Source organism: Anser anser, assembly GCF_964211835.1.
Source record: "Anser anser genome assembly, chromosome: 3".
Taxonomy (NCBI): Eukaryota; Metazoa; Chordata; class Aves; order Anseriformes; family Anatidae; genus Anser; species Anser anser.
This window is the reverse complement of record NC_139722.1, coordinates 119,254,344-119,274,839: the sequence shown is the minus strand read 5'-3', so window position 1 is coordinate 119,274,839 and position 20,496 is coordinate 119,254,344. Positions and strand designations below refer to the sequence as shown.

At 37.2% G+C, this 20,496-nt stretch overlaps 1 protein-coding gene across 12 annotated transcripts in view; it reads right to left on the bottom strand.

Moving 5' to 3' along the window:
* The window catches only part of SLX4IP (SLX4 interacting protein), a 79,313-nt gene that overhangs the window by 10,024 nt on the left and 48,793 nt on the right, over positions 1-20,496 (bottom strand). For 5 of the 12 annotated variants that reach the window (XM_083828931.1, XM_083828938.1, XM_083828936.1 and 2 more), the window contains 2 exons: positions 9,181-9,258; positions 6,471-6,559 (listed from right to left, as the gene is read on the bottom strand). The exons of the other annotated variants lie outside the window; for them this stretch is intronic. In XM_083828931.1, the coding sequence (XP_083685057.1) occupies positions 6,471-6,559; positions 9,181-9,258 (167 nt within the window). The remainder of the gene's footprint in view (positions 1-6,470; positions 6,560-9,180; positions 9,259-20,496) is intronic. 12 annotated transcript variants of the gene reach the window in all.

Below are 20,496 nucleotides of genomic sequence, written 5' to 3'. Positions count from 1 at the left end.
TGAATGACCCAACTGATCTGTACAATTCCATGAGCCTTACCATCATATGTTTCAGCTTACGTTTCAGCCAAGCTATAAAATTCCTATTAGCTCTAATAGTTTTCTGTCAGAAGTTGAGGAACAAATTGCTCTTTAAAACAACAAGAACAATCAGACGTATTCTTTGCACAGCAGGAATACAGAGAATTATTATCTAAAGCTAAAGTCAGTTAGATTTTATTCAGTACTAGTCATCAAAATCTCATAGATGCACAGCGACCAAATAAAACCTTAAGCTCACTGTAGCTTTAAACATTATCAGCTTTCCACCCTGCACCTTTGTTGGAGGCGCCCATCCTCTCAAAGTTTGCCAGGAGCAAAGAACATAATTCAGTGAAAAGTCTAGAATCTCAGCTCAAACCCGCATTAACCACCAGGATAAACTGGGACAGCAAGAGCACGAGGGGAGAGCAGAATGAGGGAGGTGAAAGGATGATGACAGATGATAATATCTTAAATAACCACAAGGCTTTGACAAATGAGCTCTTGTGAACACTGTTAAGTAGTTACATTTAAATCAACTAGATTACTCTTATAAGAAGCAAATACTAAAATCAGTAAAAGATTACTCAATTTGTTCCTCCTTTTTGAAGATTGCTTCATATGGAAATCATTTTATATGCTTAATCATTTATGCTCAAGTTATAGGACCCTCTGTACTACTACTATCCTTCATCTGTATTTTGCACTGAGGTACATAATGTTCTAATGAAGAGGTATTAAATTTGCTTACTGGCATTAAGACAATTCAAGTATTATTTTTTATTTAATTTCTTATATACATTCAAATTCTGCCTCCTTTTCAGATAAATAATGCTCCTGAACAAAGATTTTTAAGTCAGTTCCTTGTAGCAGTATCTTGGCCTTTTTCCAGAGATCTTATTCAACTCAGCAGCACGCATGAACACTGTAATTGCTCTTTTCAGCAAAAGTACTTTGCATTTATCGACAGATGATTTTCATTTACAGTCCCAACGCCCTTTACTCATCTCTGTGAGGGTTTTCTGAAATTCTCCAAAGTCTTCTCTACTCTTAACTAATTGAAACAACTGTGTCATATTTCATTTCATCATTTGTCCACTTTTCTGGAATATTAAACAGCTGACAGCTATTATATTTTCGCCATGCAGAAAATAAATCAGTCAGTTTGTAAGCTACACGAAGAAACCAAGACAAGCTCAGACAAATCTCACTGAGGCAACCTCCAGCACTGCCACCCTCAGGTATCCTCCCTTCCCTTTTGCAGGAGCTTCCTGCCCCCACAGCAGGGCTGGCAGAAGGGAGCGCGCACACGCACACCCAGCTGCTCCTGCTCCCAGTTCACAGCGTTAGCTTAAAACCCAGCAAAGTTTGGTTTGCATGAATCCCTAGGACTGATACGTGGCAAGATGAGGTGCAAGCACACAGACCTTTTGGCAAACTCTGTTATAGGAGTGGTAATCTCCAAGGAGAAAAGGCAGACAGACGGGGAAAAGGGAATATTTTCAAACTGCCGTAGCTTTCTTCTTTATGACCGAGTAAAAAATGTTAGTATCATTACTTTGTGATGTAAATTCTCTGAGAGAACAGTCTTAAGATTCAAGATGATTTAAAGCTACACTGACATTGAAAGGGAAGTCTCATCCTTGTCCAACACATGGTCCCACCAAGCCTCTGCATCAACAGCAGCATTTGTGCAGCTGGTGAGAGCCTGGCCACCAAAGCTATCCAGTTGAAAGCTAACAATGAAAAAAAAAAACAAAAAAAAACTTGTTTCCAGAGGAATCAGTGAACTACTATAGCTCCCCACACATGCCAATACTGACAGATGCTAAAGACAAGAACGCAGGGCTCAGCGAAAGGAAGAGAAAGCAGGAGGGACTGCGTGTTTCAGCATCAGCTCAAGCTGAATATGAAGGATGAGAATAAAAAAAGTAACAAAATCTGGAAGTGTCAAAAGTGGAAAATCAGAGAAAAGCAAATCTTTAGCTGTTCCACTATGTGGTATGCAGATATTGTTTGTTAGTTTGCATTTTCCCTTCTCTGCCATTTAAAAGAAGCAAATGCCCTTCATACAACTAACAAACTACAGTGTAATGTTATTTTCCTCTATATACATTTCCTCTAATAACTAAATAAAAGTTATGTTATATGAAAACAAATGAAAACTAGATTTTATGAAATTTAAAACAGGATAATGAAACTGAAGAACACAGCAAGTATTACAATAAAGGTTAATATTACATGCATTTTGGATGTTACTTGCAAACAAAGGTAGCTATCAGCTGCTACCTAAAGGGGTGATCCTGCTCTCTTCTTTGTCTCACTTTTTGTGTTGCCATCAGCAACTCTGTGGTTATAGGACGAATTGGTTCAGTAAACTGATGTGATGGAAAACTAATCCTCCAATTAAAAGAAAAAAAACACAGAGACTTTGCAAATATGTATTCTGCTAGATTAACTCAAGGAACTAATTCATCCTCTACTAAAGAATCATTTGGTTGGTCCACTTTAACCAGAAAGGAAAGGGATATGTAGCTGGAACTGGAGGGAATATGGACTGACTTGTTAGTCGTAACCCATCGATACAGCAGTTTAACTCTGATATTACAGATACACACACAGTTTCATGCCAAGGTTAGCACTTTATACACCGCAATTTGCACAACTGTATTTCACAGTATTTCCTTCTTCCCCTACTTAATCTGATATCACTTAACAATAAAAGTATCTTTAAAGTATTTAAGATAGATTCCACATAAAATCTTCTACTAGAGATTGCAGATTGCTCCTGCCTGAAAAAATGGGTTTCCTTTTCATTCTATGTTCCAACAGTCACACTGTTGCAGCAGTGCATACTCTGATAGTAAGTTTCATGTTAATTACAGCTAACAGTACATGTTTTCATGCAAGGACCAGAAGCCTCTTCCCAGCATAATCAAAATCCACGCAAATTATGTCACCTGCAGTCTCATAATACTAGTTTTATTAAAAGAAAATTCTGTAATGTGCATAAAGTATGTCACAATGACAATTCATATAATCAGACATGCATGAAGATGATGAAATGGGTTGTTTTTATTTCACTCTTGAAGATTTAAAAAGCACAGGGCATACCTTTAGCATTTTTCTTTTCCTACTGTACCTATTTTTTGGTTTTATTTTGTTTTGTTTTTAAGAGGAATATTCTGGAAAACAGTTTTAATTTTTCTATACTTTTCTCTGCAACTTAACAAGGCTCAGTGGAAACCTTGAGATCTTTTTAATCAAACCAGGATCTCCTACTATCCACTTTATTTTCTGATTTCATACGTATAATAATTTCAAATTTCCGTCATTAGCTTAACCTCCTTCATGCCTTCCCTACAACTGCTTCCTCTCATAGATTCCAGTATAAAGCTGATGTGGTGGTTATCAATGAATACTCCATTGTTAGCACATTTTTAAATGCTCACAAGCCTCCAATAAGTCTTCCACACATTTCCATTTCCACTGTTTCTTCAGATAACCTATTTCCAATTTTCCATTTTAGCTCTCTACATAATAATCATGAAAATGTCGTCATTTTTACAGAGATGACTAATCCCTCTAGAGCTCTTTTATTTCCCTGGGTTTCCTCTTTGGCCATGTTCCCAAAGCTGTCTTCTTTTTCAAGATAAAACTATTCAAGATTACAAACACAGTTTTGCAAAACAGGAAACAATGGCTTTATGTTTATACTTCGCATTAATCAGCCCAGCTATTCTTCCATCTTTTCCTTAAGACCTCCAATTTGCTTATGTATTTTCAATAACTTGCTCTGTTTCTTTAAACAAGATATCCCTTCTTCCAAAATGGTAACTACTGCCTGCAGCCTGTTTCTTAGATATGACCGCAGGCACACCCATTTCTAAACAGATTTTATAAAATAGAAAATTAAATATCAATAGATTTTCTTCATTTTATTTCAACTGTACTCCTTAGAAGTGCTCTCATATCTTCAATTAATTTAAACTGCTTTAGCTAATTTGACAGAGACTGCCTAAGCCACCTTTTCCTTGGTCTTACAGGATGCATCGCAGAAGGCTTCAAATTGCTTTTCTCAGCAATTGATGCTAAGGTTTGTGCTTGCAAATATCTCAAAAGCAATCTAATTATGAACTTTCCCAAGACGTAGGATATAAGAATTTAATTTTTTATCTGGCTACAACTCCTGGCACTCTTGATTTAATCACTCTCTATTCCAGGAGAAACAAAATAGCTTAAAAGACGGTGAAAAGCTGAAGATAGATGAAAAAAGAGTTGCAATAAGTGAAAGAAATACATATCAGGCTGACATAAAATTGGTTCAAAGTAATTGGAAAGGAAGGCATTGAGCCTGAATTGTCTTGACAGAGCTCAGGAAAGAATGTTTGACCCAAACCATAAAACTGCATAAAAGTAGTTGTAAAACAAAAACGAAAATTGTTAAGCCTTGACTAAGTCAATCGCAATGACAATAAGCAACACTGAAATGTGACAAAGTCTCCATTAACACAGAGTCAACTGCTTTTATAAAACACAGATAGACCCTCAAACCAAGGGTGTAAGCTGATTAAACAATTAAAAGAACTCGAATACAACATTATGAAATGATTCAAACCCAAACAACATACAGAGGAAAACAAAACATATGCCTCATTTTTAGCCCATGACAGAATACACTGGAGTCTATCAACAGAAAGGTCTTCTGGGTGGTCTTTCGCAGTCTGCTTTGGAGTTCAAGCACACTCAGGGCTAAATTGCATAGGGAAAAGCACACACACAGTGCAGATCCTTAGTCTTTGCTTCTGGAGTAACAATAACCTGAAATTATCCCTCAGTGGCAACCAAACACCCTCCCAGTTTGGCAAAGCACTGAACTATAGTCTAGGACAAACCTGGTATTAACATGCTGTAGAAGTATTGGGTCAACAAAAAAGTCTGCAGTGGGTCCTTTAAGTTAGTATGGCAAGAGTTAAGACGATTCTCAAAAACATTTGCTGGGGGTGTGTTCCCTTTTTGTTAGTTCTTCAAATCAGCGATAATGGCTTAGGGATAGCTTTATCTTATTCTCTCCTACCAACCCACCACACTGACCGTGCCAGCCAGCTCTGTGTGCACCTCTTGTATCTGTAAGTAAAGCAAACTCCCAAGGCTTTATTATTGTTTAGGGTACGATCCCACAGAGGTTTTTGTTTGTTCTTTCATTGTTGTTTTTAAACACAAAAATGTTTAAAATCCCTTTTTAAACAACTAGGAGTTTCCATAGATCAGATGGAATCTTCAAATAGTCAAGCTGAAGTCCATATTGTTTTATTTTTCATTTACCTTCTTACTACACAGTCATGTGAAATAAACTAAAAAAAAAAACTTTAATCTGTTATTTTATGGAAAGAAAAACAAAACAAAATACACATACTAAGGGAGAGAACTTGATATCTTGTCAGAGCTACTTAAACAAGAAAGAAATAATGATTTCTTACTCAAAATGCTAAGACAGGATTTTCTACTTAAAGCATCTAAATAGTTTTTCAAGATGATACCGAGAAAGTAATAACTTTCCAAAACAGCAAAATACTTCTAAAGTTATATTTTTTTCTGTGAAAGAGAAAAACATTTCCTTGATCCTTCATCTTTTAATGATATTTACCAGTTATGTACAAGATTATTTACAAGATAATATGCATTTAGTATAACAAATACAAATCTGCTTGATATGAAAAAAATACTAAGTACAATGTTTAGAGGTTTTTTGTTTGTTTGTTTTTTAAGATGTCAAGTATATTTTAACATATCTAACAGCAACTAATAAAACATACATAGAGCTCAGCATGTAATGCTGACTTATTGTGAGCACAGAAGAAACTGCCTGCCATATAGCAGGCCATCTGGGTCAATGTGAACACTCCTGAGACAATCAGCAGTTAACTGCAGCATAAAATTCATAAGCCTTTGACCCTGACAAAGCCTTCAAGATGAAATATTTAAGCAGAATTGTTTATGGTATTTAACTACACACCAGTGCCTTTTTCTCCATAAATGCTTGGGGATTTTTTTTTTTTCCCAACAGGGCTAGCACTGATCCATTTGAGTTGTTTTGCAGAACAAGTGCTAAGAAAACATACAAGACAGCCACTGACATTAGAAACTGACCCATTATAATCTTGGAAAGTAAAGTATTACAAGGACAAAATACAAAGGAAAAAAGAGATCCGTAAAACAAGGTGCCTTATGCGACTCAGAAAATGCTGAGCTTCCAGAAATCCCCATTCTCGTCTGCTTCAGACAGTTACTTCAGAATGTCCTTTTGAATACTCTGGACCAATTGTTAATGGGAGATTTTGGTTCCAAGATAACATTCACAAATACGCAAATAATTACAACTACATATAAACATTCATCTTACCACTGTAAAACAAACCAGAAAAATTATAGAACAGTTTTGTACATACCAATGCACCCTCTTCACATGTCCAAGCACTTGGATTAAATTCAAGTTTACTGACACAAACTACAAATTTGTCTGGAAACACACGTAGCTCTGTGCAAAAAGAATTGAAAAGACTGTAAAAATTAAACTCATATTCTGACATGTATGCATTTTATTTTTGTAAAGAAAAGATGGTGTAAATGGCGCACTAACTCAATTCATGCACAACACTGCTTGCTTACTTCTTTTCAGGATCACATCACTGATTTTTTTTTTTTGCTTTTTATATCATTAAAAATAAAATAAAATCAATAAGTCAGTTTAGTTCCCAAGAGGACAGTCACAGCTGCAAATTAGTCCAACCACACCTCTGAACAACTATACTAGACAGAACCAAGAGAAAAAACACTTCACAATGATTTCTTTTGTGCTATTCTGGTGATTAGTCTTTTCATAGCAAAAGCTACAAATTGTGTTTGTAATACAGCACAACATATTCAATCAGTACTTGATATAAAAACTCAGCATAAGACCAAGTCTTTCCAACACTGACTACAGTGATTTTGAAGTCACTAAAAAAATTAGTTAACCATTAATGAATGACGTATTTTACTCAAGATCACATGGTTTGTTGTGAATACATCCAAGTTGCTAGTTACAGAGGATTGAAAATGGAAGGGTTCTCAGATTAGAACAGACCAAGCATAGCTTTATTCAGCCCCTAGAAATGCTATGCAAAGAGGAAAGCTGGATACTTTATTTGACATATCTGGTAATTTCCAGATTAACACCTTCATATTTTCACCTGAATTTTTTCTCCCTTTCTTTCTTAAGAGAATTACTAGATTTTAAAGTTTGCTGTACTTCAGAAACAAGTCACAACACCCTATTTTCTGGGACAGGAAGACACAGCATGCAGAAGGATACCCAGGAGGTTGACCTCAGAGATTTTGGTAGAATATCACCACATAATGAACTGAGTATACTCATGATGTACATAATTCACCAGTGCGGGTCATTCATGTGGGCAACTCCCTCTCTAGAAGGCAGTGCTCCTTCACCACACCAGCACGTGTCCAATAGTATCTGACAAACCATTCCAAGTGCTTACCAGCATTGGCTTTGCTAGAGTAATTACTATGAAAGATGGGGGTGTTAAAACTGATTACCTTGTACTTGCCTTTGGTTGAAAAAGTGTACACAGAGACCTCAGACGCATCTTTGTTGGCAAAACTACTTGTTAAGCTACTGTAACTGGATAAAGAGTACGATGAACCTTTCAGAAATACCAGCTCTGGAGGCAAAACTGTTTCCAAGGAAATACTCATGCTGTGCTTTATGACCAGACTGCTGTTTCTCTGCTTGTATCCTCACGACGTGAGAAGCCACCCCAAAAGTTCTTGTACAATGGCTTTCAAACTGACACAGACCGCTTCCAAATGAGATGCAAAAGAAGAAGTGGACAGCCATTGCAAGGACTGAATTTGTTGTGTGTGGTTCCAATAACCATCACTTTGTAAAGTTTACTTTGGATACTGAGACACCATTTACAGTATGCAACATTCTTTTTCTGTTAGGCCCAACGTCCATTTTTTGTTTGTGAAACTATAGATATATCTTACAGAAAAGAGACATTGGTATCAAATTATTTTGTGAGGCTGTGTATTATTCTGGTAGTTATTGGCAGTGAAACCCAGCAGAATGAAGCTCCTCTCTTGCTAGAAACTTTGTGCAGAAGAAACTTTTGACTACAGAATCAAAGCCTTTCTTTTTAGCAGCCCTAGTACAGCAAGTACATTCCAGTTAGCAACTTTTATTGTTATATTTTATGACAATCTCACTTGCTGGTTAACAAAATGAAAGTATCTTTAGGAACAATGATATTTGATTGACACTTTAAAAAGGCCCGAATTTAATCTACAGAAAACAATGCAGTGCTGAGACACTAATGCACAATCTATTGTTCCAGGAGACAGGGGAAACAAGTTTGATGAAACATTTAAAATCAACACTGCAATGGATTAAAAATAGTTGCTATTTGAAGAGATTTAAACACTGACGAATCCAATGAATTCCTATACAAATATGAAATACCTTAAAATATCCATTCAATTAGTCAATATTTTTAAAGGAACCTGAAAAATTTATTTTACTTTTATTTTATTTAATATGAAAAGCTCAACACAAAGGGCAGTGATCATTACAGCTCCTCTTTATTGCTGTTGGCAGGACAGGATTGATATCACTTCCTTACAGAGCATCTTGGCTTGAGAAGACATGAAAAAAGATCTGGTCCAATGACATCACCTAAGTTAAGGTTTTATAGCACTGAGCCGAATGAAAGCTTTTTCTTGCATACACTTGTACTACACGGTTGATGTCACAAGACACTCAAGCAATAATGAAGTGATTCATACTGCAACCTCTGGTTGATTCACCCTGCAGAGACTCAGTAAAATGCTGAGTCTCATCAACTTACAGAATTTGGTGTGGCTTAGCTGATTATCCTGGGGGCAAGGTATACAAAAATTTAAAATTAAGTTAAAAAAATCCATCATATGGTAAGAAACACCTCTCATTTTTCAACAAACATCCTCTTGAGAAAAAAAGTCAAGCTCTCAAACAGATCTTGATTAAGCAGACCAAAATTTAACAACTATTAGTTTGCATCCTTTTTTTTCCTCCATTTTTAACAAAATTCTAAGTAATATTATTAGAAAATGATTTCTTACCACGATAATGTTCCCCTACAGCACAACGGAGATTAACCCATCTCTTCATAAAATAGGCAGTAATGTGAAAACTGTTGGCTGCAACATAAAACAAAGAGATGATAATAATAAGTGTAAAGGTATATCAGGCATTTTGGTCTCAAAGTGTTGCACATCTACAAAGATAAGATTGGTTGAAAGAAGCTGCGGCTCAAGAAAACATAACTTTAAAGAAATATTTTAAAAAGAAACTGCTCATATTGAAATCTCAAGAAATTACTACCTGGAACAGGAGAAAAAAAATCTAAACCTACTAAACTTCAAGTTCTGGTACACAACCACAGAAACATAGTTAAGTCAATTAATTGATCACAGTTGCTATCCACGTAATAAGCTACTGTCCCAGTCATTAGTCCACAAGGCTAGACTCCTAGTTACTGCTATGTTTTCATTCATATTCTGCACGAAAACTACGGGTAACCCTTTATTTAACTGCATTTAACTACTTTCTGGAGAAAGACAACATGCTCAAAGCTGATACAAAAAAATGCCAGCTATAAAAAAAAATGCCAGCTATAAAAATCCACAAGAGGCCTAATTACGTCCACTTGCATTGAATTAAGTGAGAAATGCATACATTTAGACTCCTCAGTATCTACAAGCACACAGAGCTAGCCTGGCTGCCCCAGCAATACCTGTAATGTACATAGAGGTTTCTTCAGTTTCCATTCCTGAGAATGACAGAAATCCTTGTGCACCAGGAGCATAAGAAAAGGACAGAAAGGATTATATTACAGCAAAGAGACTCCAAGACTAGAGCTAAGGAAGTCAGCTTTTACTTTTGTTCTACTTTAATTCCCAAACGACCCTGGGTAAATCAGAACTTGATTCATAAAGGTATTTAGCAACTTAACTCCCACTGAAATTGAAAGAAGTTAGAACCTGTGACTCCTTCTACTCCGTCTCCTCTATAGTCTCTCCTTACACCTCAGTAAAATGAATTTGCAAAAGGCAATTAATGACATTTCCCCTGACTCTGATGGGTTCTGCAATACTTATAATAGTGCTCTTTCCAAGACAGTCAGCTACCCTAGGTGCAATTACCACAGGAGTTCAAAAATCAAGTGCTACTGCTGTTCTTCTCTCCAAACATTTAACAGGATGTAAGGGAAGCCCATACACTCCTGTCCCAATCCCTGGAGTGAGTGCTAAAGCATATCGTATTCGTAAATATAAAACAAAAAATGCACGTCCTCTCCTGCAGTCTGTAGCTCTCCTACTTGTACTCCAGATCTCCTAGAGCTCACCATGAATTGCTGCTCAGCATCGCCCCTCATTAAGAACTATAGGTATTGATCATAATCAATCCCTTTGAAATTTATCAGCCATCTTTTTTCCTTCCCCTCAGGAAGATACTGAAAATTTGACTTCCCGTTAAAGATCAAGTCAAGATTCGACAAGTTAAGCTATCCTTTGAAAATGATGAGCGCTAGAGAAAAAATTGGATGTAATCCACCACCTTTATTAACTGAATATTTATGAACACAATCAAAGAAAATTACTTTTAGCAATTTCCAGTTTGGCATCCATAATTCTTTAACATTATTGGTAGGATTAGCCAAATCAAGGAATTTGCCCTTCACATAAATGTGATGATAGCATTTCCACTGTGATCTCTATAATGCCAAAAAAAAGTAACATTCACAGAAGTACAACTCTCCAAACAAATTTCCAAAACCAGAAATAGGAGTCTTTCCACCTCCGTGTATCTGAAAAATTTTATTTTTCTTGAGAAGCAATAGAAATGAAAAAAGTGTGAATCTTTTGCTTTTACACAGAGAAGAGCACAATAATTCATTCATGAAATTCTTTTAAGAATCAGGTGACACATACATCTGTTTATTTGTCTTGCTATCCTGGTATTCTCTAAGAGGTTATGCATTTAATCGTATTTGATTGACTAATGGCCTAACAAAGTTTCAAATTCTTCTTCAAGGCCCTTGATTCAGCCAGTTACTGTTCCCTGGAGCAGAACACCTACCTCCAATCTATCAAAATATATGCATAAGAGATGCAGAGAGCTTCACACTATTTTTGCAGTGTCAGCTCAGGTCTGACAGTATTATAGAGCCCTCATGGGGAACTGGCAATATGCTCTGCCTGGAGGGACTAACACTAGAGAAGAATTTTTCTTTCCATGACTATTTGCTGCTTGACTTTGCTGAAAAAGCCAAAAGATTATTTGCTGTTACTTATTGCTAGCAGTAGAAAAAAAAGTTTAAGACGCATTGCATTTAAAATACCTATATTTTGAAACTATCCCACAGCTACGCTTATCAAATGTTTTGAAACCCTCTTGTATGCAACATCTAATCCAACCCATAAAGTCAGCTCGAGTTCATAAACTTCCCAGTATTAAAATTGTCAGGATTATTGCAGAACTATAAAAACTGTGCTATCGTCTTTCTGCTTCCTGCAAGAGAAATATATTATCCAATTAACCACTCTGCTTCAAGGAAGAAGCAGCTAAAAAGTAAGCCCCACAAGGGCACCTTATCTCACAACCTCATGCACCTTGCAGGTGTTTTTTTTTTTTTTTTTTTTAAACTTTCTACACAGTTACTCCGCATGAGTCTCAATCTGCTCTAAGATTCAGACCTGTCCACCATCAACGCTGTTTATATACTAGCATATGCTGATGTTGATTTAGGGCAAGCTATGCATTATGCTCCAGAAAAGAAAGCCAGTGTATACTCTGCGAGCACCAAAAGCTGCTCGTCATGCTGTCTGTAAGGAGGGACCAAGTGAGATGTACCAAATAATCCAGCATTAACTCCTTTTAAGCACACTGTAGGAGGTTTACCCTCAAGCTGCAAAGGACTTTTGCAGCCAGTAAGAGAGAAATTTCACAGATCCTGGGATCAGCAAATCTACTCAGCCTAACCTTCAGGTTCCTCTTCATCATACAATGCAGAGACAGAGACAGCTCCATTTTGTAGATTACCAACAGAGGAGCAGAAATATAAATTTTGTTAGTGGTCTGGAGTCTTTTTTTCTTCTCAACTGTGCACCTAAAACATCAGATCCCAGTTCCAAAAAACAAACAAACAAGCTAAACCAAACCAAAACTCTGGAGCCCCCAGATGTGACTGAATAAAAGTAATTCTAGAAAAGCCACAGCTCACTCTCGGCTGTAACATGCACCAGTGAGTGCTGCCTTTTAGGGGAACGGTAATTTGCCCTGCCTGTTATATTTCATAGTCCCAAGACACTGAGAGGAAGTATCAGACACTGACTCTGTGCTGTAAAACTATCCAGCACCACTTGTTTGCCGAAGGAGTTAGAGCCAAGCTGCCTTGAGCTTCCAGCGGGCTGCCAAGAGGCGGCTGTGGTACAGCGTCCAGCAGCGGGAAGCCCTCTCCCACGGCTATTCGAGCCCGCTCATCTGGAGCCTGGGAAAATGCCTCTGAGCCACTGAGTTATCTGGAGGAGCCTGGCAGGTGTTCACCTCCCAGCGGAATCGGGCACCTGCACGGCTCCGCAACCAACTTGGGGCAAGTCTTTGCCAAAGCCACAGCTCGGGCCTGAGGAGGATGATTGCCCCCCGAAAGCTTCCATATCTGAGAGGCACCGATTTCTCATTGCACAGGGGTTTTACACCAGATTTAAACACAAATAACAATAAATAAAACATTTTTTTCTCCTAGCCTAGGCATTTCATGTTTCTAACAGGTTATCCTTGTCTAGGACTGCCTCTGTTCATAAAGTAAGATCACAGATACTGTCAACATATGTTAAAGTAAGATGAATTTCTTTGGTTACAACTTGAAAATAAATATATAGGTGCATTAGGCTTTCTGAAATACTGTATTGTACATTTAAAAATCTACATTTTGCTTATGCTAGATTAATTATTCCATGCAAATTAAGCTATTCGAGTAATAATGTTTACAGTATATAGAGCTTTTCATCTTCAAAGTACTCTACAGACATATTATTACACCGTTTTTTAGCGGTCATATTTCTCCTCTTAAAATTATTCACCACCAAATCCAAATTCCTCATCATTTGTAAACTTAGAAAAGAACACTTTTATTCTAAACCTAATGTTGATTCTGCATGTTTTCTCTCCCAGAAGAAATTCAGTTCTTCACACCATCTGCTCCAGGTCACTATTTCTAATTTAGATGAGATTCAAAACCAATTGTTGCATGTAAATTTAAGTCTAAGTCTAGGGTAAGCTAGGGGCAGCAGAATGGCAGGGAACAACACAAGAAGCCACCAAGACTTCCTGAGCCTTTTCTGGTGTTCTGAAAGGGTACGGGATTTCCAGGGCATTATCTCAGATCACACACACAAAAAGTATGAGCTTCATGTGTAACAACTACAAGCATAACTGATCTTCATCTAATGTAAATTTTTATACAGCAGATAACCAATGGGTTCAGACCAACTTATACAGCTGAGGATGTCAGCCAGTCTTTCCATACATTCTCCCTTCAGTTTAAAAGATTTTTAATTATTTTTTAAATTTTCATTATTTCAAGTGATAATTATATGAAGTACACAGGAAAACGTAATAAAAAACATCAAAAAACCCTTTTTTCCCATTTTTAATACTTAAGAAAAAATACATTTTGGCCTTTAGATTTATACACAATAAACGTGGCCTAAAAGAAAAGCCTGAATACAGTACTGACTATATATACACGTATGTGTGTGTGAATACGTGCATGTCAGGAAGAACTAGGGTAAGCTAAGAGGCATTAATGCAGCACTGCAGGCGCTATTCTCCATGCACAAAAACAAAGCACTCCTCCCTTATGGTTCTACCAATTGCTCCCTTGCGCTGCAAATATGCAGGGTCTGATCTTGATAACTCATATATCTGCAAATAAATTCAATGATGTAGTTTTGTTCTGTATTTTCCAGGGTGCCTTACAGCCAGTTTTAACCAAGTACAGGCAAAAATTGATTATTGATTTTTTTTTTCTCCTTATTTTCCCTTTCACAATTTTATCAGTATTAGCACTATTCTTCTAGTCACTAAGTCTTCTGAAAACAGGCTATTTGTTAACACATATAGGTAGAAGATCTATCTCATCAAGGATTTGGGAGCAAGATTTGGCTCCTATCAGGAAACAGGGCCCCTGCTGGATGGAGTAAAGAAAGCTTCGAATTAATCTGATCATGACAGGAAGAGATATGCCTAGCAGAATCCTTTTTGCTATTGGAACACAGATTTTTGGACATGGCACAGTATCTGAAACCTTCAGTCCACGAGCCATTAGCAGCAAAACTGGACTGATGAAACCCAAGAGCAGGATTGTAAGGCTCTCCTCTAGCTGGGAAGGGGAGGAATTCACTCTAACTTCGGAGCTATGCTGAGCAAACTGGATCCAGTATAAGGCATTTTTTGGCCTGCTTGTCATGGGTATTCTGGAGAGAAGAACTGAAAAGAAAACAAGTGTCAGACCATCCGGCTGCAAGGTGAGAAACGCATCTGATGGAGACCCTCAGAACATGCCAGCTCTGAAGGTGAAAAACATACCTTCCTCTCACTAAAACTTGAGGTGGAGAGGCAGACTGATCCAATCCCAGAGAGCAGCTTTCTCACAACCCATTCATAATGTAACAGCAATAATAGCTAGCACCACCTGCCAATGCATTCAAGCAGATAAAGTAGAGCCATATATTTGAAGGTCAGTGTACCATTACCACAGACAATTGTTTTCTAATAGGAGACAAGATTTGATTTCACCCTTTTGTTGATCTCAAATTTAATGACCATGTTATTTATTGCACATGACAGACTTCCACACATGAACCGAAAGCTGCTTGTGAATCCTCAATGTTCTGAGCATATAAACAGTATTCCAGGGGAATCCACGTGCCTGGAGCTCTTTAACCACTGGAACAAGCCTGATAACTGAGGAGGAGTAAGGCATCTGTCAGTGCCAGCCAAAAGGCAGGGAGAACTGAAAAGTAAGCCCTCTGGTAAATGCTGTGACACAAGTCAGCAGCAGAGGAGAATCTCAAGTCTTTTCAAAGCAGCTATATTGCCTTGAAGGAGCAGCTTAGTCAAAAACTGATGCCACATTTGCACATACTGTCCATTCAGCACCATGCTGAGCATCTCCCCCAGACTAGCTAGACACAGCTGTATCCGAATCAAGCAGTGTCACATACTTACATCACTGAATTCCTAGTAGCGATAAAAGTAAGCCTGCCTGTAGAAGGTAGCTTCTAGCTAAAATGAAACAGCCTCGGTGATGGTGACAAGTCTGACTTACAGGGTGCAAGGGAATGCACAGGGTGGCCTTTAAGCATGAGTCACTTTTTAAAAATATGTCCTTTAAGCCTGTCTCTGTCCTTGAAGATATCCATGAGCTTCATGAAAATTTTTGATGCTATGAAATACTTGAAAGGGAGGATTTTGCTTTCTGAATGCCATGAATCTCTACGAAACAAAATCACGTCTAGAAAAAAAAAAAAAAACAACTAAAATGTGAATATGAGACTTTCGGAATTTATCAGACATGACTGGTTCCCCTTATTGTTCATTAGAACAACATTATTGTAGGTGCCAATGCTATGATATTAAAAGACTCTCAAATACAGGCAAGCAAACCTTTCACAAGTTTCCAGGCTCTTTCCCCTTTCCTCCCCCAGTAATAGGAAATAACTTCTGCAAAACGTTCTTCCCCAAGAAGAAAAGGTTTTAACCCTATAGCTCCCACAGCTGACAAAGACTTTCATCTTCTACCAATAACAAGGTCTTTAGGCAAGGGTCACTAAAATGTCAGGAACAAGTTTTGAACATGTGGAGAAATGTATGTTGTACCACACTGCTACAAAACCTATGGGTCTGGTGAAAAAAAGACAGAGTCGGCCTCTGGAGGCATGGTGGGAGGGCATGAGGGGAAAGAAAAGCCAGTAGCAGGTATCTTCTGCAGAACTTTAAAAAGATGGCATGAAATGTGGAAAGGTGGTTTCTGCAAAGCTGATCCTGATACACAGCAGCAATCAACATTGTCTTTTTTTTTGCTATTATTATTTTTTCTCTCCAGACTCCTATTAGGACAGCCCAGTGGATCTAAGAGGTAGATGTTGATTGATGGTCATGAACCCTCTCTTCTTCTGCCCTATCATCTCAAGCACACTCCAAAAGCAAGTGAGTTGGAAGAAATGCCTGTGAACTTGAACCAGCATACATTTCACAGAGTTGTCTGAACAAAGCAGGTTGTGCCAGGGGTTCACAGGTTCTTCTCTGTTCACACAACTGATTCTTTAGGTTTTTAACATCTCGGAATAGAAGGAAATTCTGTAGCACAGCAAATAGTTGGAAAGCCAACACAATGAAGCCTTCTGTATTTTTTTTTTTTTAATGCTAGAAAGTGGACCGTAATTAAGCCAGCTGCTGAAAGGCTCTACTTCAAAATAATCCTCAAAATCCACTCCAATGCAAAGAGGATACCACCAAAAGGACCAAGCCTGACCAAAGATTGTGATCATCTGATCAGTGCCACTCAGCTCTGGCAGTGAAGCAGGTGCCAGTTGTCGTGCAAGGAGCTGGTACCTGACCTCAAAAGGCTTTGTAGCAAGCTGCTCAGTTAAGCCTACTCGAAAGGACAGCATTATAAGGGACCACCTGAATTGTGCAGCTCAATCTCTTGTAGTCACTGGCATCAGCGCACCAGATACTAAGTGCCCAAAGGTGCATAGGACATCCTCTTTCTCAGTATTCAATAGCAAATGCAAAATGACCAAAGAACATGAGCCTATCAGGTGCCATGGAAATACAACAAAAAAAGAACAGACAACCATTGCCCATACCCTATGACACATACACACACACAAAAGAAAACCAAATATTTTAATTAAAAGAGTATCAGAAAGATGCTCTGCAAACAAATACAGGACTGTTGCCTTCTATTTTTTCTCTAAAGCAAGCTTTGTCACTTAAACAACTTTGTTTTCCACAAATACATGTACAGAATATTGCAATGTAGAATTTTCCTCCCTGGATAACCATTCTTTACTGTGCATTAGAATGTCTCAAATCCTCTTACCACATCCACAATGCACATTCAAGATTGCACTCAATTTTTTTCCCCTTCTCAATTAAGAATCGTTACTAATTGCTGCACTACTAAATTTTAATTTACTTCCATATGTTTTTTTACTAAATTAAGGCCCAGGCCCTGCAAAGCTTGGCCAGTGTAGTTTTGTTAATGTTCTGTCACTTGTGCCTTTGTAGTCAATGGAAATAATTCAGCGTGTATAATAAACAATTTACTTCAGCGTGTATAATAAACAATTTACCTAGCACCTTGACTGATGATGGCTAAACCTATAGAATCAAATACACACAACTGCTCTCATTGAACTATTTACATAAGAAGAGTGTGCATGACTTTTTTTTCTCAGAAATTGGACTTCTACCTCTACCTGGATGGATTTCTGAGAAGCCTTCTAAAAATTTTCCAAATACAAATAAACCCACAAGAATGTTTGCAATTTAAGAAGCTGTATTTTCTCTCTTTGTTATATGATAATGAAACTTAAGAACAAAAGGACATAAAGGAGAGTATTATTGTGTAATATGGTAATAAGGAAAGTTGAAGAGAAGCTCATGTTCATATTTAACCATCAAATTACACCCACAATTACTTCCAGCTATAACGAAACTACAAAGGACAAAGTTCAACACGTATCTATAATGATTTTTTTTTTCTTAAGATGCGGTGTCCATTTCTGTTTTTGTTGGACTGCTGGTTATTGTTTGGGAACTCAGACTTTTACGGAGTGCAAGGGTTAAAGATGTGTAAAACAGATTTTCTCACAGTTTAAAGAGAGCAAAACAACACATTTAGGAAACCAGACAGCGAAAAGGTCAAAACGATACACTTCCAGGTCAAACTTCTGGTTGCAATTAAGTAAATTCCTCCAAACATTTCTAGGGAAATCATATTTCTTTTAGGTTTTAATTCAAATCCCTACTCTTTCTTGCTTACATTGCAAGCAAAATAGTATTGCTCTCTTTAGAAAGAGTCAATAGAAAGTACCTACTTTTTCTTTTTTTTCTTCCCTTTCTTAAATTAAAGGAACCTGATGTCATCTCAATATAAAAATCAAATAGTTATTTTTTCATCTCATTTAACATACAGTTGAACTAATTTTAAAAAAGCAGAAGAGACTATCACACCTAGGTCATTTTAAAAAAGAGTCTTTCTTCTGCCCTTAGAAATATTTCTCTTTTCATCCACTTTCATTATTTACAATTTCATAATTGTATTTTATTATTTTTAAATAAAGAATCAAGGTATTCTTCCTTCCCATGCAGTTAGTTATGAGAGAAACCTTCAAACCTAAGATGCTGTAAAAGGTCCTGATGCTGCAAACACATGCCTGCTAAAACAGCTCTGCAAATCTCAGCAACTCCTATTACTGCTCAACACGACCACTTATGTCTACAAAACTGAATCTATGCCCCAATAGCACAGATTTTCACTTTTTAACAGACATCCAAAACACATGGTCACCGCATCTGTGCACAGAAAACAAGCACAACAGGAAGGTAAAGATATGCAGCATATATGTTTTTGAAAATGCATAATAGGTAGGCCTGGTATACATCTAAACAACAGTACCCACTACACACAGATGCAATCTTACGTACCCAAATGTGTGTGGGGGGGTGGGGAGTGGGGAATGGGAAATGGAAATCCTAAGGACGTACTCATACTACAATAAAACTTAGCCAAACACAATAATATGACCAGATTCAGATATTTGCAACCACTTTACTTCAGGAGAATGAACTTATTATTGCCACTCTGCCCTCACTAGAAGATGACATTTGAGCTTCATCTGTGCAATATTCCAGGAAGCACAGGCTCCTAGCAATCCCACAGATAGATTTTAAAGTTCAGACAGCAAAGGAAAATCAGATTGCTTGTACTGACCAAATAATGTATTCTCCAATATTTTAAACATTCTAACACATGCAATCTGAGCATCCATTAAATGCAGACCACAGGATCTACAAAATGCTGCTAGGAGAAATCCAATTTGCCATGTTCATAAAGGATAGAAAAGAAAGTCAAATTTATTCCTCAGAAAATTCTACACTGAGCACTTTAAAATCTATTCCTACTGTGCCTAGCGTTTAAACGGGTCTAAAGGAGCTGAACACTGACATCCTATCCTCTGAATTCCTGCTTCCAGGTGACAATAGAAGCTTTAAAAACTACACAAAGCAAAGAATAAAATACTTTGAAAAGGAACAGATGTTGCAAAGAAGAATCAGGCAGCAAAGAAATGGCAAGTGTTTAGAGACCAATTTTCAAAATCCCCCCATGTGGATTCCAAAAACACTGGATGCCAAGTTATCTTTCAAAGGTAGCTATATAATTCCCTGGCCTAGTTGAGAATCACTTTGATATTCTCAAGTGAGTAGCAACCAAGTAAAGCAGAAATTATAAGTAAAGTTCATCTTGCCTAACTTGCAACATCTACAGACTAGCATTCTGCACTCCATTTTTAACTGATAGAAACAAACTCTTCTGGAACATGATTCACATCACCTGACAATCTATTTTAAATATATGTATCTGATGAATTGTGCTCAACAAGTGCCCACCTACTTCCATTAGGTGTGAAGAGAGTTTAAACCGCTAGACCAGATGTAGGTGTTTACAGTATATTTGTACAAAGTTAGATACAATTAATTCTATGCTGCATGTTTTGGATAGGCAAATTGACTATTAGCTTCTAGCCAGTGCTGATAAACTAAAGGGAAGACATAATTCTACTTTGTAAATACACAATTAATGGGTACTGACTCTATGCCTAGCTATACAACTAAAACACCAAAAAATGAAATTTAGGTGTGTATAAATATATATGTGTTTGCATAAACTGAGGTTCTAACAGCAAAATTACCACGCAGATCTAGTTGGATGCTACAGAAAGACCTTTATGTTTGATATGGATAGAAAGATAGTAGCTGTCATGTTTGTGCATGCAACCACAGACTTTGTGCACATGCATAGAGAGCAGTAATTTTTGTAATAGGAATAAAAAAATATGGAAACAAGAAAAAAGAATCATGATGCAAGCAAGAGGAAAACAATGAATTAAGCAGGTATAAATTAAAGGTCTGAGGTAAAAGCTGTTTTCAAAACTAAAGTCAAATTTTCACAAAAATACACCAAGTTAAACAACTCTCCTATCATTTTAAGAAAATGACGTATTTGTTTTCAATATTAACCATGTAAAACACTTTATTATATCTTTAAAAATAAATAAAATGCTATTTTATTTCCTATCTAT